The sequence below is a fragment of the Hyperolius riggenbachi genome, chromosome 4, assembly GCF_040937935.1.
Source record: "Hyperolius riggenbachi isolate aHypRig1 chromosome 4, aHypRig1.pri, whole genome shotgun sequence".
Classification (NCBI taxonomy): domain Eukaryota; kingdom Metazoa; phylum Chordata; class Amphibia; order Anura; family Hyperoliidae; genus Hyperolius; species Hyperolius riggenbachi.
Window position 1 is genome coordinate 238472865 of NC_090649.1, and position 21270 is coordinate 238494134.

At 43.2% G+C, this 21270-nt stretch overlaps 1 protein-coding gene across 1 annotated transcript in view; it reads right to left on the bottom strand.

Moving 5' to 3' along the window:
- SLC17A5 (solute carrier family 17 member 5) overlaps positions 1 to 21270 on the bottom strand; it is a 62570-nt gene that overhangs the window by 30496 nt on the left and 10804 nt on the right. The window contains exons 2-6 of the mRNA XM_068281492.1: positions 15661 to 15857; positions 12408 to 12641; positions 11760 to 11847; positions 8788 to 8874; positions 7067 to 7185 (exon numbers count right to left, since the gene is read on the bottom strand). Coding sequence (XP_068137593.1) covers positions 7067 to 7185; positions 8788 to 8874; positions 11760 to 11847; positions 12408 to 12641; positions 15661 to 15857 — 725 coding nt within the window. The remainder of the gene's footprint in view (positions 1 to 7066; positions 7186 to 8787; positions 8875 to 11759; positions 11848 to 12407; positions 12642 to 15660; positions 15858 to 21270) is intronic.

Below are 21270 nucleotides of genomic sequence, written 5' to 3' on the forward strand. Positions count from 1 at the left end.
CTGTCTAGAATTCTGGAGTTATTTTAAGGATTGAAGAGTTAACTTAAAGACAGAAGAGTTAACTTTAGGTTTGCTTGTGGTAAAATGCTTCCTGAATACTACATGCCTCATCACCATGGTGATAACTATAGAAACGTTATTAAAGACAGGAGATAAGCTTAGTGAATTGAGGCCAAAGTCTATGATATCTGCAGATCTCATACACACCTTGTTTAATGGACATTCATCTGCAGATCAGACAATTATCTGCAGATCCATCCTGGTGGATCTGATCTGCAGATGAATGTCTGTTAAACAAGTTGTGTATGAGATCTGCAGATATAGACTATGAATGCATTTTACCGTCTAGATTGTAAGCTCGCAAGGGCAGGGACCTCCTCCTAGTGTTTCTCATACTGCTGTAATTTTAACATATGTACATGTACCAACAACACATCAAACTATGTATGTATCTGTATTTATTCTATTCAATGTCATGACTGTACAGTGTCTTGTATTTCTTATGTATATTTGTTCCCCATTATGTTTGTACTACGTACAGCGCTACGGAAGATGTTGGCGCTACTCCGTGCCACTCCGCACTCACCATCGCCCACACCAGTGGAACAGTACCCCGGTGCCGGTCTGCCACGCGGTACAGTCCTTACGGCACAGACTATATGCATCCCTTCCTGCACCGAGAGGTGTGCTACACCACTGCCCTCGGGAAGCAAGCTCCACTAAGAGGATCAAACATGGCCTGCAGTACTATGCCACTGCCCCCGGGCAGGGGAGGAAGGCAGACAAACTCCCCTGCACCTCCACACCCTTTCACCTTGTCCAGGGAGGACCTACTTCATTGGGAGACCAGAGTGCGCACCAAACTATTCGACCAACTGCGGGACATTGTCAACTCCCACATCAACCACCTGATGGTTAGCGTCAACAGTGCCTCGAAGAAACGGCGCCACAGGGGATGTAGAGCAGGTGCCCTTGTGCATCTAAAGAAGAAGGGTCTCCGCTCCCCCATCCCTGCCATTATTCTAGGGAACGTCTTTTCTCTCACTAACAAGGTGGACAAGCTGCTCCTACTTCTCTACAGCAAACTGGCGAGCAGCAGGAACACCCCAGTTCTCTGCTTCACAGAGACCTGGCTGAACGATGGCATTCCCGATAACCACCTACAGGTGCCAGGCTACAACCTCCACCGTGCCGACAGTGATCCCACCCTCTCCGGGAAAAAGCGAGGAGGAGGGATATGCTTCTACATAAACTCCGTCTGGTGCACTGACACCACCATCCCCAGCACTAACTGTTCCCCTGATGCCGAGATCCTAGCAATCAATTGCAGGCCACAGTACTCGCCCAGAGGGATCACATCCTTTGCGTCGGGGGGGGGGGGGATGTAGACTCAGACGAGTACAAACACCAAGCAGGCCCTACGTATCCTAAACCACTGCATCTCTAGGTGCGAAACCCTCCTCCCAGGGGCCCTCCTCATCATACTGGGGGACTTTAACAATGCAAAACTGAACCTAGAACTGCCTCAGTACAAGCAGCATGTGACCTGCCCCACCAGGAACGACCACTGTTACACTGTCCACAAGAATGCGTACAAGGCTGCTCAAGGCGCTGCCCTGGGGAACTCAGACCATTGCCTAATCCACCTGATCCCCACCTACAGGAGACACCTTGACACAGTCAAGCCTGCCATCCGGTCATCCAAAAGGTGGTCTGAGGAGGCTAAGCATGAGCTCCTGGCATGCTTTGATTGCACGGACTGGTCAGCCCTGGCGGCCCCCACCCTGGAGGAATGGACTGAGAACATCACCTCCTATATCAGTTTCTGTGAGGACACATGCATCCCAACCAAGACCTTCAAGGTGTACCCCAACAACAAGCCTTGGTTTAGCAGCAAGCTGCGCCGGCTCAGGAAACTGAAGGAGATAGCGCACAAGTCTGGCTCCCTTGAAGAGTTCAGAGCTGGCAGGAATGCCCTAAATCGTGAACTGAAGCATGCAAAGAGGGCCTACTTGGACAAGCTGAGTCTGAGCCTTCAGTCCAACAACTCACGTGAGGTCTGGAGAGGCCTGAGGGCAGTTACAAACTTCAAGCTCCCCCCCCCCCCCCAGCAAACGCCACCTAGCACCCAGCTGGCTGATGAACTCAATGACTTCTATTGCAGGTTCGAACAAAGTCCCAAGCAGCCTGGAGTCTCTGGGGCCATGGCTACAGAGGCGCACTCCCCTCCACCTAACAGAGGACAGTGGTCCTGCAGCTTCAGAGGCAGTCCAAAAAGTGGAGGTGCTACGTCACCTGCGCAAACTCAACCCCAGAAAAGCCTCAGGCCCGGATGGCGTGTCGTCAATCTGTCTGAGAACGTGTGCAGTCCAGCTAGCTCCTGTCCTCACCTCCATCTTCAACAGGTCTCTAACAGAAGGCAAGGTCCCCTCCTGCTTTAAGAGATCCATGATCATCCCAGTCGCCAAAAAACCGGGGAACACAGATCACAATAATTTCAGACCAATAGCCCTAACTCCCACCATCATGAAGATCTTTGAGCGGCTCATTCTTGCCTCGCTGAAACTATCCACGAACGCCCTCCTGGACTCACATCAATTTGCCTACAGGGCCAATAGGTCAGTAGAGGACACGATCAACATCAGTCTGGCATACATCACGGAGCACCTCGATAATAGACCTGACACTTATGCTAGGCTCCTGTTCCTGGACTTCAGTTCTGCGTTCAATACCATCTGCCCAGACATCCTGCTTGCCAACCTTGCACAGCTGAGAGTAGCCCCCTACCTCTGCAGGTGGATTAGAGACTTCCTTTCAAACAGATCGCAGAAGGTTAAGCTTGGCAATTGCTACTCCAGCGAGCGAACAACTAACACAGGAGCACCGCAAGGGTGTGTTTTGTCCCCGCTCCTGTTCTCATTATACACCAACAACTGCACCTCAACCGATGACTCTGTCAAGATCATTACATTCGCAGATGACAACAATCATCGGCCTCATCAGCAGGAATAGCGAGCATGCCTATCGTTATGAGATAGACAGGATCTGCAACTGGTGCAAAGACAACAATCTCGTCCTCAATGCAGCAAAGACTGTTGAACTGATTGTGGACTATAGGAAGCGCCTGCCCCCCTCCCTTCCAGTTCACATTGGGGAGACCGAGCTCTCAAGGGTTCCGTGCGTTAGGTCATTAGTAATGGTTGTGCCGAGGAATCTAAGATGGGGGGAGAACACCACCAAAATCCAGAAGGCGGCACAGCAGCGGCTATTTTTCTTGCGCCAGCTGAAAAAATTCAGCATCCCGTGTGAACTGTTTAAGAGCTTTTACACGGCAACCGTGGAATCCATCCTGTGCTCCTCTCTCATCGTCTGGCATGCAGGGGCATCTGCCAGGGACAAGTACAAACTGCATAGAGTAATCAGCACCGCAGAAAAGATCATCGGAGTGCCCCTGCCGCCCCTTGATCTTCTCCACACTACCAGAATCAGGACAAGAGCCATCAAGATCTCACAAGACCCCTCCCACCACGGCAACAGCTTCTTCAAGCTTCTCCCACTGGGCCGCCGTTTCAGAGCCATCCCCTTCCAGAACCACCAGACGCTGGAATACCTTCTTCCCTCAGGCGGTACACTTTCTGAACTCAACCTCGAGCCCCCCATGACCAGTTCAGCCATCCCCTGGCCCTTGCCCTGAATGCATGTTCCCTAGGCTCACTCCATGTGTGTTATGTTATTTTTGATGTAGTACATGCTAGGTTTGCTATGTTTGTATATGTTCGACTGCCATGCCATGTGTACCAAAAACAATTCCGGGTACGTCATTCCGCGTAGACTAATAAAGCTGATTCTGCTATATAAATAAAATAATAATAATAATAATTTTGCAGGAACGGATATTTTGCAGGAGCTGATCTTTTGCAGATACTGATCTGTTGCATGTGTACAGCATCTTTGTGTGCAACATCTTGCAAAGATTTATCTGATGGGGAGTTCAGCTCAATAGAATAGACTGTGTAGGTACCTACATGCATTCATAGTCTATAATATCTGCAGATCTCATACACACCTTGTTTAACAGACATTCATCTGCAGATCAGATCCACCAGGATGGATCTTCAGATCTGCAGATAATTGTCTAATCTGCAGATGAATCTCCATTAAACAAGGTGTGTATGATATCTGCAGATATCATAGACTATGAATGTATTTTGCAGGAATGGATCTTTTGCAGGAAGTGATCTTTTGCAGATACTGATCTGTTGCATGTGTACAGCATCTTTGTGTGCAGCATCTTGCAAAGATTTTTATCTGATGGGGAGTTCAGCTCAATAGAAGGTGTGTAGGTATGGCTCTCATACTACATGGAAGGGGGTAAAATTGGTCTGTGATCTTTCATTTTCCAAAGACTTTTATCGGACGTGTGTACCCACCTTTAGGATTTCCTGTCTTGCACGTTAGGAAGCCCAGTTGTAAATGTAATGACAGACAAAGCAGGAAGACTCAAACACTTGGAAACAAATACTGCTGACAGTACATAAATGTTGTTCTATATCGAGACATACCAGACCTTCTGCAATTAAAGGTGAAACTAACTCAAGTTAAAAACACTTGATAAATACCATGAGCACAGTGGGCAGTACACACACACACACACACACACACACACACACACACACACACACACACACACACACTTAGGGTACCAGGTGCAAATCTTAGCTAGAACACTATCTGCATGGAGCCTTCATGTTCTACCCATGTTTGTATAAGTATTCCTTCGAATACAACAGTTTCCAACGTCGGGGGGAAAAAAATAAAATAAAAATAAAAGCATGCTGAGGAGTTTCCGACACACCAAAAAGGCCCTCAAATATAGTGGGGATTATATTGTGAGCATCCCTGCAGGACTTTGTACTCTGCAAAGTGCCGCATATACCGCCAGTGCTGTACAAGTGTGTAATATAAATTTGTACTACACACCAAATCACCTTCACGGTTTATGCAATTTGAAAAAGGGCTACTAGGCCCGAAACAGCGTCTGTCATTCCTGCTATTTGAATAAAAGTACTATTATTCTACTGGTGGTGCCGACCCATCTTTGAAGTTAATATACATTTGTAAGCAGAAAATGAAAAAGGTTAATCATTAGGTTTATTACTGCCCTGCTTCTAAAATTCCTGGTGCCTCTATCCTCTAATTTTTTTTTTGGGATGTCTTGTACCACTTCCATCACAATCCCTTAGGCTGCTTTCACAGTGGGACGTTACAGGCGCACGTTAGAGCAGCCTGTAACGCAGCCCAACTCACAGCAATGAAAAAAATCAAAGGGCTGCTCACAGTGCCCACGTTGCGTTACATTGTAACGCTGCGCGTTCTATGAAAGTGCAGCATGCTGTGCGTTATACGCGGTTTTAGCCGCGTTAGACTGTTTGCACATGCTTAGTAATGTTGTTTTATTGTTTTTTGTGTACAGGAGAGGAGGAGGGGAGAGTCTGCTATTTTGCCTAGCCACATGGCTAATTAATATTCACTGCACGGCATTGCGGTTCTCTTCCTGCTAGCAATGATTCATATGAATTATTCTCTGCCTGCTAGCAATGATTCATATGAATCATTGCCGGTTCTATCAAACGAAAACGGCGCACCAAGAGCCGCATAACGCGGCTCTATGTAGCGTCCACCTTTAGCACAACCGTGCGTTGCGTTAGTGGAACGTTATGAGACCTTAACGTCCCCTGCAACGCAACGTCCCACTGTGTAAGAGCCCTAAACCTACACTGAATACATAACCTGCACCAATGAAGGTCACCGCCCTGCTGCTTTCTTCTAAGAAAGGGGAGCCGAGCTGTGGCTGCTGTGAGCAGTACTCTTCTGTCTTGTGTCCTTTACCGGTACATAGATAATGGAAAACTTCTCATTCACTTTTTAGCACCCTTTTCAGTATTTCAGGTAAGACAATATAGGTTTATCAGACAAGATTTCTTTGCTTGTTTGCACAGCCCATTTGGTACTTAAAATGCATTATATAGACACAATGAAAAGGCAAAATTTAACACAAGAAAAGCTAGGTGCATAGTCAGGCATAATTTCCTCTAAAATCTGTGTGACCCTCCAGCATCGAACTTGATCCTGCGAGTGGCACTACATGGGCCCAATGCTGTACCGACACGTTTTGTGCCTATTAATAAGGGAGGAGGGATGACAGCACTGGTAACGATGGAGCAGCTTCCATGGGCAGGGTAAGGAGGTGAACAATGGACTTGGGCACTAATTTTCATAAAGATCCAGCATTACGTAACCTTAGCAGACACCTGAACACACACTGTAGCTTCTCAGCCGAGACGCCCCCCTTGGCTGAGAACAGTCTTGTGTGTACGAGGCTTTCAGTGCAAATGGCAATGCTGGGGAACGCTGAAAGGCCCCAGCATGAAATCCTTTTTGACTATAGGCTCTCTGATAACAGATTGTTAAACAGCAAAGGTCACAGTACTGTGCAGAGCTGCACTTTATTGGGAAATTGGATCTGTGTGTAAAGCCTCATACACAAGTATGGGTACTATCACCCACAGGGGTCAGAACAGTTCAGGGTCAGTTGCTGAAAAGATGCATTGATAAGCCTAGAGACTAGTAATGTGACTGTTGCAATGGGGGGGGGGGTCGGGGGAGGAAAGACAACACATGGCACGCAATGGAGCAACTTCGAATGGGCATGAGGAGGAAAATAATGCACTTGGGGTCGGTCAGGTATCGCTAATGATCCAACATGCCTCAGCAGAGATTACTCCAGCAGGTGTTCATAGCTTTCGTTTTACGACGACATTTATAGTAGAGAAAGTCAAATAAAAAAAAAAAAAATAAAAAAAAAAACCATATCTTTATGATAATCTATTTCTGAACTTACAAACGTAATAAATCCAATGATGTAAATTAAAGGATCAGAATATCACAACTTTTTTTGCAGGCAATAATTTGGAAAGACTAACATTTGGTGAAGAAAAATCTGCAACTTTAGGCACATTGTATTTTCTTGAAAGTATTACCCAAACCAAAAAACCTTCATACTTACTTCATTTTTAAGTGTAGACAAAATATATTCTTTCTCTGTATCCGAGATTGTGCGATGCGTTTGTGGATTATCACTAACTAAGACATACCATAATATAAACCATAATACGCCGAGGGTCCCTGTATTAAAAAATAAATACATATGAGGATTAGAGTCTTTTGGCGGCAACAACACAATAATGATCTCGATTCTTCATATGGTCAGAACGGGCAGCCATAGGATGTAGAAATAAGCCATTTATGGAAGTGGCAGCAGCACAGAGCAATAGAGGAGCCTTACTATCCAAAACAACAATAATGGTGATGCAGAAGTACATACAAAGGGCCAGATTTACTAAGTGCTCGTTGACACTATATGAAGTGAGCACAAACGCAATTTAGTGCATGCTGTTTTTGACATATGGTATGTATGGTGAGGTGCATTATTTTCCCAGGCGCGTTACATAAACGGGAATGCAGCCTGTACTGTGAATGATAACATGAAAGTCTATGGACTGCTATGTTACCATGCAGATTGCACCCAATGTGTGGCAAGTCAGAACTGACAGCACTGCACATAGTGTAAACAAGCACTAAAGCCTCATAAGAACGCTAGAAGAAACTCCTCAGATAATGACCACCTCTGCCCAGAATCTAGCAAGTGTATAGCAGCCCCCAAGGTCCCTTCACTCTTTGGCCAGCGATCAGCCTGATGGATAGATTTGGCTGAGCACCGGCCAATAGCATTGTTCTCCACACTCTCCCCTGCCAGGTGACATCACTCCCACGCTGCTGAGTTAACCCTCCCCTCACATAGCAACAGAACACGTCGCTACAGTACCGTGTTGGCCCTGCAATGTCATCCGAGAGATTGAATCCCAATCCCTGCTGGCGACATGCACCCAGCTAAAAGAACCTGGGGAGAACACTGGAATACAGGAACACTGGAATACAGAGTTGCTCGCCCGCATCTGTACCCACCACCAGACGTCCGCTCATCAGACGCAACAGGACGGATGATGCGTGTTTTTCTTCTTTCATGAGGTTGAACACTGTTATAGGTTGCTAGAATTTGTCATCATATCAATATCAGGTTGTAAGCCAGGGCCTATCCCTAGGTGGTAAATAGAGAGGTGTGGCCAAAGTGGGCATAACAGTTGGACCCACCAACCTGTTACTTGAATCACTTTACTACAGATAAAACAAGATATGCAGGGGCTGAGTTCATACGGCCAGGGAGTGGATAGGAGAAAAGTGGATTGTTTTTAAGACATTAAACCTTCTTTGAAATATAATTGTTAATGCATTTTTTAAATGCATTTACTAGCAAAAACATTGAAAAATTATGGCAATTTAGGGTTTTAAATAGCAAAAACTTAAATTGGCTTTAAAATAATACTACGTAAACATTTTAACATTGCTAAAGAAGTGTACAAAGCCACCATTCAAAGCAAAACTTTATATACTGCATATGAAGTGTAAAAATTGTGACCTCCACATTTCCCATTCTCATAGCATAGTCAGTCACTGTAAAGATGTCCTGAACTGCACTCTCTGCCATCTGCTTAATAAACCTCAGCAAGATACAGGAAGGAAGGGTTGAGGATGTAAACTGTTTTGCTGTACAAGCATTATTGTTTAAAGCCATACTGCACAAATAAAAGATTGTATTTTTTTCTTCTAATGCTCAATAACTAAGATGCTTTAAAATACATATTTAAAGCAAACAAAATCATTACATACCAAAAATATAGAAAACATAAACCCAGTCCAAATAATAGCAGATTATGCCAGAAACAGGAAGAGAAACAACTGTTCCAAGCTGTGCCCCTAAAAGACAAAGAATAAGATTTATATATAATTATATTTAAGTGCTAGTACTGTATATTACACACACTGTAGCCTAAAGCATGGTGAACTCTATGAACCATAGTAATTACACAATTACAAACATATAAAGAAGGAGGCCATAATGCATAATAACGGAGATGTGAGCAATTTGGCTATGTGACTGCTCCTGTATAGTCAAAACATTTAAAGTAATGCTGGCAGTTGATGAGGGGAGGAATAAACAATGCTCGGGTCAGGTATCCCTTAGGCCCTGTTCAAACTGGCAATTTAGTGGCAAACGGATCAGTTTTCACTCCGTTGCCACTCAGCTGTTTCCGTTCTGTTTTCCCACATCCCCAAAGTGGATTTTTTGTCCTTAGAACGATCCGGTTCGTCACTAGTGTGAAGAAACGTTCAGTTTTCTTATTGCCCCCAATGCAGTGCTTCAGCTTCTGTTCCGCTGAGCTCAGCAGTATGGCAAAAAATTGCTGCAGGAGGAAACGTGGTCCGTTCAGCGTATCGTGCGGAATGGATTATTTTCAAATGGATGAATGTGAATGGATCCTTTATATATAGATAGCATTATAAAGGATGGTTAACATTAGATCCATTCCAATCTGTTCCCTCCCGTTCCAGGAATGGACAGTCTTGTAATGATAATGTGAGCCGGGCCTTAAAGAGGAACTCAGACTAAACAAACATACTGTCATTAAGTTACATTAGTTATGTTAATTAAAATAGATAGGTAATATAATCTCTTACCCATCCTGTTTTAAAAGAACAGGCAAATGTTTGATTTCATGAGGGCAGCCATCTTTTTGGTTGAAAGGAGGTGACAGGGAGCATGAGACACTGTTCCTACTGTCCTGTGTGCTGATCATCCCTCCCAGTTGCTAGGCAACGTGAACATAGGAAATCCCATCATGCTTTGCACAGAATCAGGGGAAAAAAGCCCGGGCAGTTTTCTTTGATGGGTGGAGCTTAGCTAAAAATACAGCTAAAAATGATGCTTTGGTAAGAAAAACAAAGTTCTGATGCTGTGAAACTGTTAAAGAAACACCAAGCCTTTTCAGTTCTGCTGAATAGATTTTTAGTGCGGAGGTTCACTCTAAGGTCTACACACACGTTTTCTGTGAGGTTTAATTAAAGCCCTTGAATGGCATGGAAAAGGGGTAGAAAAATATTTGAAGGTTTTACTGTGGGTCCATGTTCCCACTAGCAAAATTGTCTTACATTTCTGACCTTGGACCTCCATAGAGCTTTGAGGCTTTAACAAGTAAACTGGTAGTTCCTCGAGATTCGAGCAATAAACCAATTGGGAATTTGTAACTCTTCTCTACTGTACAAAACGTTTCATTTGTTGCTGCATATGTCTGGACAGGAACTGATGGAAATTCAGGTGGAGATAAAAAAGTGAAAAGGGTGAAGAGCTGCTGATGCTTATCACGACAGATCAGGAGGGCTGGCTCCAACAAAAACACGAATTGCCTGACACGTACAGGACTGTAGAACTCACATACTGCTGCTCGCCTGTATCCAGGTTTTGTATGGAGTGTGACTTGCTGGTGTCATGTGGGCTGCTGCTAGGGCTTACATTCGGGGGATGCCTTATATTTCAAGCATGCTAGGAATTCCTGCTAGGTCTTATTCTAAGGGGATGTCTTACTTTAGGGGAAACACTAAATAATACTGTTGAGAAACACGGTCCTAGAAAATGTTCCATTCTGCTAACGGAGCATCTTTTTCAGTTCCAATGAGGTGAACAAAAATATCCAGACAATTATGTGTTCAGGTAATCCACTCACACCAGCCAGTTTAGATAATTCATACTCATGAAGATCTTAAATTATTTTAAAGTTCTCCAGCTGTAGAGGTGTATGGTCTTGAAAACAGTCTAGGGATTAATCTGTGATGAGACAATGAGAGACTTGCCTAGAAGTTATCAGTAGACCTCTCAGGTCTTCTTAAAGGGAACCAAGCATTTTTAGCTCCCAGGGTATCAATAGCACATGTATGCATGTTAATGTAGTTCATTAATAAAACAAACTTCCATTCTACCTCTTTACATTTAAAAGCTTAGCAGAGGCTTTTATTATACTACTTATGTGGACGGCAGGGCCTGTCCAACCACAGAAATTTCAGGCAGATAATGATTGTATTGCAGATGTTAGAGAGCAAACAAAAGCTTTCATGGGGAGGGTGGGGAAATAGGACACTGTGCTTCAAAGAGTGTAGAGATGTCAAACATGGTATATTCACACCTGCCCCTGAATAAATAAGGGCATCTAGAAGGGGAGGGGGGACATGGCAGCACCTATAGCTATTAGAAACCAGAAGAAGCTGCAGGCAAAAAAAAATGATGTTTGGTTCCCTTTAAGAGAGTCTTATGGTGAGAATGCTGACAGATAACAGATTACAGTCCCCAGTCTATGATCAAGAGCAATGAAACAGACAGACAGGAATTGGCAGCATAAAATGATGCATCATTAGTTACTAGGAGTAACTGGCAGCAGGATAAGGTCAAAAGGCAACAAGTTGATAATTGGAGGTCAAGCAGCAGAAGGTACACATAGCGGTCTGGGTATTTCCTTCGATTTGCTAGAACTAAAGCAGCTGTTCATTAGGCATGAAGAGTTGTCTTTTAAAAATGCAAAAAAAAAAAAAAAATAAGTGTTCAGTTTAGGCTACTTTAATGTCACCTTTGTATGTAGTATAAATGTGAGCTGTCACAGAAATAAAACAAGAGATTCAGCAGACAGCTGGGGAAAGCAGCTCCATATATCTTCCATCATATGTTTATCATAACTTATTGCTGATAAATTAATATTTATACCACCAAAATATTTGGTAGAAAGTAAGAGTCTGCTGAGTCTTTATATACTGACCTGCATAGGAGAGACTTAAGAGTCTTGTACGTTCCAGAGGTGGAGCCCATAAGGACCACATAGCATGCATGGCTGGAAAAGTCACACCCTGTGCACACATCAAGTCACATTATTCAGTTATTACAAGTTACACAAAACTGCTTTATTTCAACACTATGGCCTCAATTCACTAAGCTCATCTCCTGTCTTTAATAACGTTTCTATAGTTATCACCATGACGATGCATGTAGTATTCAGGAAACATTTTACCTCAAGCAAACCTAACTTTTACTCTTCTGTCTTTAAGTTAACTCTTCAATCCTTAAAATAACTCCAGAATTCAAATGTTAAAGACAGGCTGTTAATTAACTGCGTGTGAAATAACTACAGAGGTGGTAACTTAAGGAATGAAGAGATAAGATAACTCACTGTGTGGTGGTAAGTTTTCTCTTGCCTTATCTCCAGCATGATCTTTGTGAATTGAGGCCATTATCTTAACAGTAATATATGCCAAACATGTTCCTCTTCATTGATTTACCCCACAGAACTTGACCTTTGCCATGTTCAAGACACCCTAATTAATGTTTATATAAAAGTTCATATACTTCAAAAATGCATTCAGGTCTCCTGATGATATAGATAAAAGATTCTGTCAATAAAATCAGTTACCTCTCCCAGTCCTTCAAGTGCTCGAACAGCTATAAGGTATCCTGCTCCTAAATCAGCAGCTAATGGTGTTAAAAGGGTGAATACTGCAGTGCATAAAATGCCAAATCCCAGCAGTAGTTTGCCACCTATTTTACCAGCTAGGTATCCACCAGGAATCTGCGTAAGGATGTAGCCATAGAAGAAGGCACCAAGTATCCAGCCTTGGGTGTCTGAATCCCAGTCATACTTTCTTCCCTTCCAGAAAAAGAAGAAATAATAAAAAAATAACAGATCACATACCGGTACTTTAGTCTTGCTTGCATCCTCTATAAAATATCATTTACATTCTCTTGCTCTTATGCAATTCATTTTTTGCTTTTAGGAGATAAATTCGCATCTATTTAAAATAAACTTTTTAGCACTCTGCAATGGGGGGGGGGGGGGGGGGGGGGAAGTAGGTGAAAAGGTGCTACCGAAATGATTTTAAGTATTTTCTTGCTCGCTGGTGGCTTAAAAGACGCTTAAAAAGTATAACCTGGGAGAAAACTCATGAGAATAAATGATTGCATATGGGCCTCTGTGGGTAAGGGGTTGTAATGGTGAGGGATAGCACATCAGAAAACAATGATTTAATTATTAGTGATGATCAGAAAATTCTCCTAACATGGAAATCACCACTGGACCAGGGATAGTGAGAATGTTTGCTACTAATCAATTAGGCCCAGTGCACACCAAAACCGCTAGCAGATCCACAAAACGCTAGCGGTTTTGGGTGCGGATGAAAGAGTTTAGTCCCAGAGCACACCGGGCGGATCTTGATGCGATCCGCCGGCCGCATCAGCATAGCTAATGTATCTCTATGGGCTGGTGCACACCGGCGTTTTGAGGTTTTAAGCAAACGTGCAGCAAGAGACACGTTTGCGGCTTGCTAAAAACCTCAAACCGCCGGTATGCACCAGCTCATAGAGATACATTAGCCATGCGGATTTTCAGGCGGATGCGGCCGGCGGATCCGCCCAGTGTGCACTGGGCCTCAGTTGGCAGTTGGTTAATAAACCTTAACCCCCTTGCCGTTCCAATTGTTGCGGCAAGGGGGCAGCGCAGCACTTTTTTATTTTAATTTTTTAAATCATGTAGCTAGCCTAGCGCTAGCTACATGATAGCGGCTTCCCCCTATCTTCTTCGATCGCCACCAGGGATCTGCGCAAGCTGGAAATCCCGTAGAGAACGGGATTTCCTGCAGGGCTTCACCCGTCGCCATGGCGACGAGGCGGGACGACGTCACCGAAGTCATGGTTGTTGGGACAGCAGAGGGAATCCCGATCCACCCCTCAGCGCTGCCTGGCACCGATTGGCCAGGCTACGCAGGGGTCTGGGGGGGGGGGGGGGGTGTGGCTCGGCGAGTAGCGGCGAATTGACGGCGATCGCGTACCACACGCAGCTAGCAAAGTGCTAGCTGCGTGTAGGAAGAAAAAAAAATTATGAGTTCTGATCATTCTGGATGAGCTTAAGGCCACTATCGAAGCATCCTGGGCCTCCATAACACCTGAGCAGTGCCACAGGCTGATTGCCTTCATGCCACACCGCATTGAAGCAGTCATTTCTGCAGAAAGATTCCCGACCAAGTATTGAGTGCATAACTGAACATAATTTGAAGGTTGACTTTTTTTGTTTTAAAAAACACTTTTCTTTTATTGGTCGGATGAAATATGCTAATTTTTTGAGATAGGAATTTTGGGTTTTCATGAGCTGTATGCCAAAATCATCAATATTAAAACAATAAAAGGCTTGAACTACTTCAGTTGTGTGTAATGAATCTAAAAAATATGAAAGTCTAATGTTTATCAGTACATTACAGAAAAGTATGAACTTTATCACAATATGCTAATTTTTTGAGAAGATCCTGTATTTTTTGGACTATAAGACTCACTCTTTCACCCCCAATAGTGGGGGAAAAAAAAAAAAGTCACTGCGACTTCTAGTACAAATACGAACCTCCAACCCGCCACAATGTCGAGGACTCCCTGTACTGTGCTAATGCAGAGGAGAACACAGGGGGACAAACTGAGGATACAGGGAGACACAAAGGGGCATAAAGGACGACACAGGAGGATACAAGGGGGACAAAGGAGACACAAGAGGTACAAAGGGGCTTAATCCACAAGATGCCCCTTCACCATGGATGCACCAGGTTTAGCATATACACATTTCTTCCCCTGGTTTTTGTACGGTACATAATATTTGGTTTCTAGTCGACCAGTTCTATCATTTTACAAAATGACCAGTTCTTTGGACAAGTCAGTGCTAGAGGTTTGTGCATAGTTGACAGAACTGCACTATTCACTAAGAAACTCTTCCTGCACTGAGAAAAGCAGACAGACCTGAAGAACAGCCTTTTTCATTACATTACTGCTTCATTGTGATGTGTCCAGGACTGCCTTTTGCCCAGGGCTGTGGAGTCGAAGAGTCGGAGCAATTTTGGGTACCTGGAGTAGGAGTCGGTGGTTTCAAAAACTGAGGAGTCAGATGATTTTTGTAGACTCCTCAGCCATGTTTTTGCCCCACTAGAACCCCAAGATGCTTGCACTAAGGGTGTATACACATATCCAATTTTGATTGGCCAATTTTACCATGTTCATGTAATATAAGAGCTTACCTATACAATCTTCATAGTATTCAAAATCTGTTGACCCTCATTCTACATGGAGGTGGTAAAATTGGTCAGTGACTGACGAATCAAAATTGCATATGTGTATGCACTCCAACTTCCTAGGACTGCTTTTTATTAAAGCCCTAGTTTACCCACACAATTTTTATATTTGATACAGCCATTCCAAATAAGTATTTTTTTTTATTTTATTTATTAAGGAAAAGGGTCTAATCCCAGCCAGTACCAAGAGATCTGTGCACAAACCGTATTTCCCAGTCACCTGACCTCACCCATCTCCTCCCTTGGATCCCAAGAACAAGGGGGTCAGCATCAGTTTTGTGCTCAGGGGCCAAAACTAGGTGGTACTCCTTGCCCATCTCCGACTACTTACAAGTGGGTAATGATTAGATGGGGAGCTTTCTTTTCTCCTAGGCAGTCAAGCAAGATCTGATATTAGCCCAGAAAGGCAGCTCTGCAAACCCAGCCAAGAAATGTATATGCACAAAACTTTGCACTGCAAATTATAATATACAGTCCACAAATTATTCATAACAAAAACGCATGCCTGGACCACAACATGGAACGGCTTTTCACTCATCAAAACTAGCATTTAAGCGGACTTACCGTGGAATTATGAGGCACAGCTGGACGAGCTGTATGGTCGGGACACACATTGGCACTTCTGTTTTCTTGGTCATGTGAGGTTGAGTTTATCATATCCACCAGAGCTACGCTCAGATTAACCCGTAGTGCATACACCATAAAGAATCCAAGTAATGCCAACGCTGCTAAGTTGTAACGAGCAGAACAGCAGACCGGCACTGAAACACAAAGAGACATGATTCTTGCGGACTGTCACAAGAGAGAAACACGTCGGAGCTTAGGGAAGCCAACAACACACAAGACTGCTTTATCCCTAACCTTTTAGTATTGTTTGCTTAGTATGCTGATGAATTTGCTTTGCTCGTGTGTTTGCTCAAGCTTACCAGTCTTCCCTGACCAACAGAGATGTTGCTAAAGGCGGAATGACAGCAAGAAGCATTACTCACGTAGTCTAACACCATAAAGGACCAAGATCCATTTAATGCTCATTTACTGTAGCTAGAACAGGTTAGCATTTACTTTTAATGCCATACAGCCTGATGCATGTGTTTCTCACTTTATTTTTTTGAATTAATAATAGTACCCGAACCTCTATGTCGTAGCAGCAATCATGTGACCCCTGCACTCCACCGAAGCTGGCCCCTTACTGGCAAGGAGGGGGGCACTGCATATCAGGTTAGTGGTGCAGTACTTCTCATTTTCCCACAATGCCTTTGGTGAGAGGGCTGACATAGGCCTCCATGTGTCCTTACTACACCATAGATTGCCTAGTCCAGCTTTGTTTATCATTCACATGACTGTTGCTGGGCAAGCTTGACTTGACAGATTTTTATTAGGTCTCCTGATGTTACCAGCAGTGTATGTAATTTACTGAAGAAAAAAAAAAGTGCAATGAGTCTTTTATTATGTGGGTTTCACAATATTTAGTCAGGTGAGGAGACAAAAAGAAAAAATACTGCCAGTTTGCTGCTCATATTTGAAGTGGTCAGTGAAATGTCATGGTTCTTTACTATACTTTTTTCTTAGGGTGGTCACCTGTTTCAAGAACCGCAAGGGCCGATCCTTGATTGGGTCAATCGCTCAGAGTTAGAAACTCGGTCTCGCTGTCACTTTGCTCATAGATGCCCATAGGTGGATTCGCAATCTATGAACTGACTAGCCGAGGGGAGTGTTCTGACTCCAAAGGATTCGCCACACACATACAATTCAAATGCTTGCTACCACGTGCGAGTCAGCGCATGACTGCAACTATATTAACACACTGAGACCACTGTAATTTAACCCTTAGCTGTATGCAGGGATCGTCGCCAGATCTGTCTATCTGTGCCCGATTTAAGCTTACAGGTTGTAGATGCAAAATACTATAGAACACAAGGTAACGCTTTCGGAGGAGTAAGTACAATTGTGTATGTTCAGGAACAAGTCATAACCGTTAAACTGATTTTTAAACGTTTTAAGAACAAAAATGCATTACACACATTTATATACACTAACAAACACAAAGCTTAAAATAAAAAGGGGAAAACTGTGAAAAGTTTACTTAACTACCGTAAATGCTGTCTGTGTGGAATAGAAGCAAATAAAGTTTAGGTCAGATGCAGGCATTGATATTACAAGTCCTTATATGGCATGCGTCCCGTCCTCCTTGGACGCATGCATGGAGACAGTTTCTGGTCGGTGGAATTTGGAGAACTGGGAGGGGTCGGTTCTGCCCGAACTTTTATACTATCTGAGTTTTGGGACTGGCTTTAGTAAAACATGGGCGGTTTTTACCTCCTGCAGAGTAGGATAGGCCGGAGTTTGTAGAGGCACAGAATGACACAATTTACCAATAACCTGCGCCATTTCTGTCTGGCACACAGTGAACCAGAGGGCAGATTTGTAATCTGCGGCCAATGTTTGATCAAATGACACCAAATAGCAGTAAGGTAACATGTGCCCTCAGCAAACACTGAATAACTGTTTCCAGAGCCACTAGACTGCTATAAATTGGATGAGCTATTAGGCTGATTTTTAGGAACCGGGAAATATATGTCTTTTGTCTGCGATAACCACATCTTTAATTATTAATAAATGGGATCTCCCTATTGTTATGATGCAGCATTTCAGAGGAAAGTTTTGAGAGGGAACCAAAAGGGACTGATCGCTATCTGCTTATTCTTCTACAAGGCTAGCATTTGGTCATCACACCTATATGTGAATAGCTAGAGCGTGCCCTAGTGGCTGCAGCTCTGGCGCTTTGAGTCCGCCAGGAGAAAAGCGCGATATAAATGTTATTTGTCTTGTCTAATTTTTCTCTTGGATTGAGCATAAATGGTACATTCTAGGCTAGCTTCAGCTAGTAGTGTTGGTGGTATAATGGATATGTTAATTACCTACCATACACTGAGACCTGGGTTCAATTCCCAGCCACGGTATGTAAGCTGGCTTTTGAAATACTATAATTCCCTGGCAGATGAGGTAGTAGGGAATAGGTAGAAGGGTGGAGGGTGGACTTCCTCCAGGTATTAGATCTCTTGAAATATGTTTTATATCATTTTTCCAGCCAGTAGAAATGTTTCTAAATTTTTAAGTTCGCCTCCCCATTGAAGTCTATTGCGATTCGCGAACCAAACTTTCCGGAGGTTTGCGAACAAGGTTCGCGAACCGAAAATCGGAGGTTCGCGACATCACTACTTGTAACATGCATAGGAATCACACGCAAGCATTCTTTTACATCAAAAAGAGAATTATTTTATAACAAAGACCCCAGCTTTTAACTTAGCTGAAGTGGTTCCTGGATCATTGATTAGGAATACAGCATTTGCATTGTCAGTATGCAAAGGGTTAACTGAGTTTTCTCTTTTTTTTGGCCACACCCCCTTTAGCACCCCCTCTTAGGGCTGGAACCTACTAGAGTTATTTCCCGAAACGCTCAGCTAATGTTAATGGATGGGCCAAATTCCACTGGAGCGATTGCGAATACCAAATCGCAAAACATGCAGCCTTTTTTCCCTGTTTAGCATTTCTGCAATGTAAAGTATATAAAAGCTGGCGTAATCGCTCATCAAAACCTACACAGAGTGATTTTGCTAGCGTTGTAAAATGACTGCAAAAAAATTACATTGAAAGGACCAATCAGAAATAAAAACACTATTCGCTACACAATCGCTAGCAAATAAAAAATGGACACCATTTTAAAAAACGCTACCAAAATCGATCATGAAATCGATTACAAAACGCTGCGATTGCTATTAAAGCTAGCGATTTGTAGTGGGTTCCGGGCCTCATAACTTATTTAGAAATGTCCCAACTTGAAGTGATGGGTCTGGATCTGTGGGTTTTTTCTTCATCAATCATGTGACAAGTGCTTTGCGATCAGTTTATTTTCCTAAGATAATGACAACAGTCTAACCACAAGATTGAAGAATTCACTGTATGTCTTTCTGAGGACATATACAGTGTATCCGCTATTCACAGCAGATCACTTTGCCCATATTGTTATGTTACAGCCTTATTCCAAGATAGCTTAAAAACAAGAAGAGAATCGAGAGCCCAATATGGTGCAGTATTGTCAGGTAAAATGAAGAGTTCAATACAATTTTATGTATAATATATATATATATATATATATATATATATATATATATATATATATATATATATATATATATATATATATATATATATATATATATATATATATATATATATATATATATATATATATATATATATATATATATATATATATATATATACATATATATACATATATACATACATATACATACATATACACATATACATACACACTCACAAACACGGGTTACCAATAGGCAACCACTTTAAATGCAGGTGGGGAGCATTAGGACCTGACCCCACTCAGGTTAAGAAGTCGCTCTCTGTAGATAGTAGATGGGGATGCACCCCTCCACCCAGGGTGGACTAGAAGATCAGCAAAAACTCGGTATACAGAGGCGCCAGAGTAGAGTAAAACGTTTTAAAAACCGCTTAAAAGGAGAGGCGCTCAAACTTATTGCTTGACCCACTGAGTTGTGCTCCCATTTTTGCCTGAAGAAGCGGGGTCACGCCCGCGAAACGCGTTGCATTTGTGGAGTTGAATAAATTACTTGACAATTCTATTTTATTGAGACTCAAGTGAGTTTTCTTTTTTTGTAAGAGGGAGGTGAGTCCACCTTAACATCCCCCTCTCCTTTTAAGCGGTTTTTAAAACGTTTTACTCTACTCTGGCACCTCTGTATACCGAGTTTTTGCTGTTATTCCAAGATAGATTAAATGTATTTTTCCCTCCAGAATTCTACACACACACAGAAAAGAAAGTTTACTTGGTCTTGGCAAATTTATTAAAAATAAAATAAAAAACTGAGAAATCACATGTACATAAGTATTCACAGCCTTTGCTCTATACATTTTTCGATGCACCTTTAGCAGAAATAACAGCCTCAAGTATTTTTGAAAAGGATTTCACACGCTTGGCACACCTATCCTTAGGCAGTTTAGCCCATTCCTCTTTGCAGCACCTCTCAAGCTTCATCAGGTTGGATGGGAAGAGTTGATGCACAGCCATTTTAAGATCTCTCCAGAGTTGTTCAATCAGATTGAAGTCTGGGCCACTAAGGACATTCAGAGTTGTCCTGAAGCAACTCCTTTGATATCTTGGCTGTGTGCTTAGGGTCATTGTCCTGCTGAAAGATGAACTGTCACCCCAGTCTGAGAACAAGAGCGCTCTAAAGCAGGTTTTCATCCAGGATGTCTATGCACATTGCAGCAGTCCCCTTTCCCTTTATCCTGACTAGTCTCCCAGTTTCTGCCACTAAAAAAAAAAAAAAACATCCCCACAGCATGATGCTGCAACCACCATGTTTTGCTGTAGGGAAGGTATTGGCCTGGTGATGAGCAGTGCTTGGTTTCCTCCTCATCAGACCAGAGAATTTTGTTTCTCATGGTCCGAGTCCTTCAGGTGTCTTTTGTTAAACTTCCAACAGACTGCCTTTGCCTTGTACTAAGGAGTGGCTTCCGTCTGACCACTCTACCATACAGGCCTGACTGGTGGATGAACTCTTAACTGCAGGATCTTCTATAGACAGGTGTGTGCCTTTCCAAATCATGTCCAAACAACTGCATTCACCACAGGTGGACTCCCAATTAAGCTGCAGAAACAGCAAGGATGATCAGGAGAAAGGCCTAGTGCACACCAAAAACCGCTAGCAGATTTTGAAACGCTTTTTCTTATTTTTCTGCAGCGTTTCAGCTAGCGTTTTGCGGTTTTGTGTAGCGGTTTTGGTGTAGTAGATTTCCTGTATTGTTACAGTAAAGCTGTTACTGAACAGCTACTGTAACAAAAAACACCTGGCAAACCGCTCTGAAGTGCCGTTTTTCAGAGCGGTTTGCGTTTTTCCTATACTTAACATTGAGGCAGAAACGCATCCACAATCCAAAATCTGCAGCAGCCCGGGAGTATGCGTTTCTGCAAAACGCCTCCCGCTCTGGTGTGCACCAGCCCATTGAAATACATTACCCTAGCGGATCCGCACCCGCAAGCGGATCGCAAACTGCAGCCGAACCGCTCTGGTGTGCACTAGGCAAAACAGGATGCATTGGAGTTCAATTTTGAGCTTCATGGCAAAG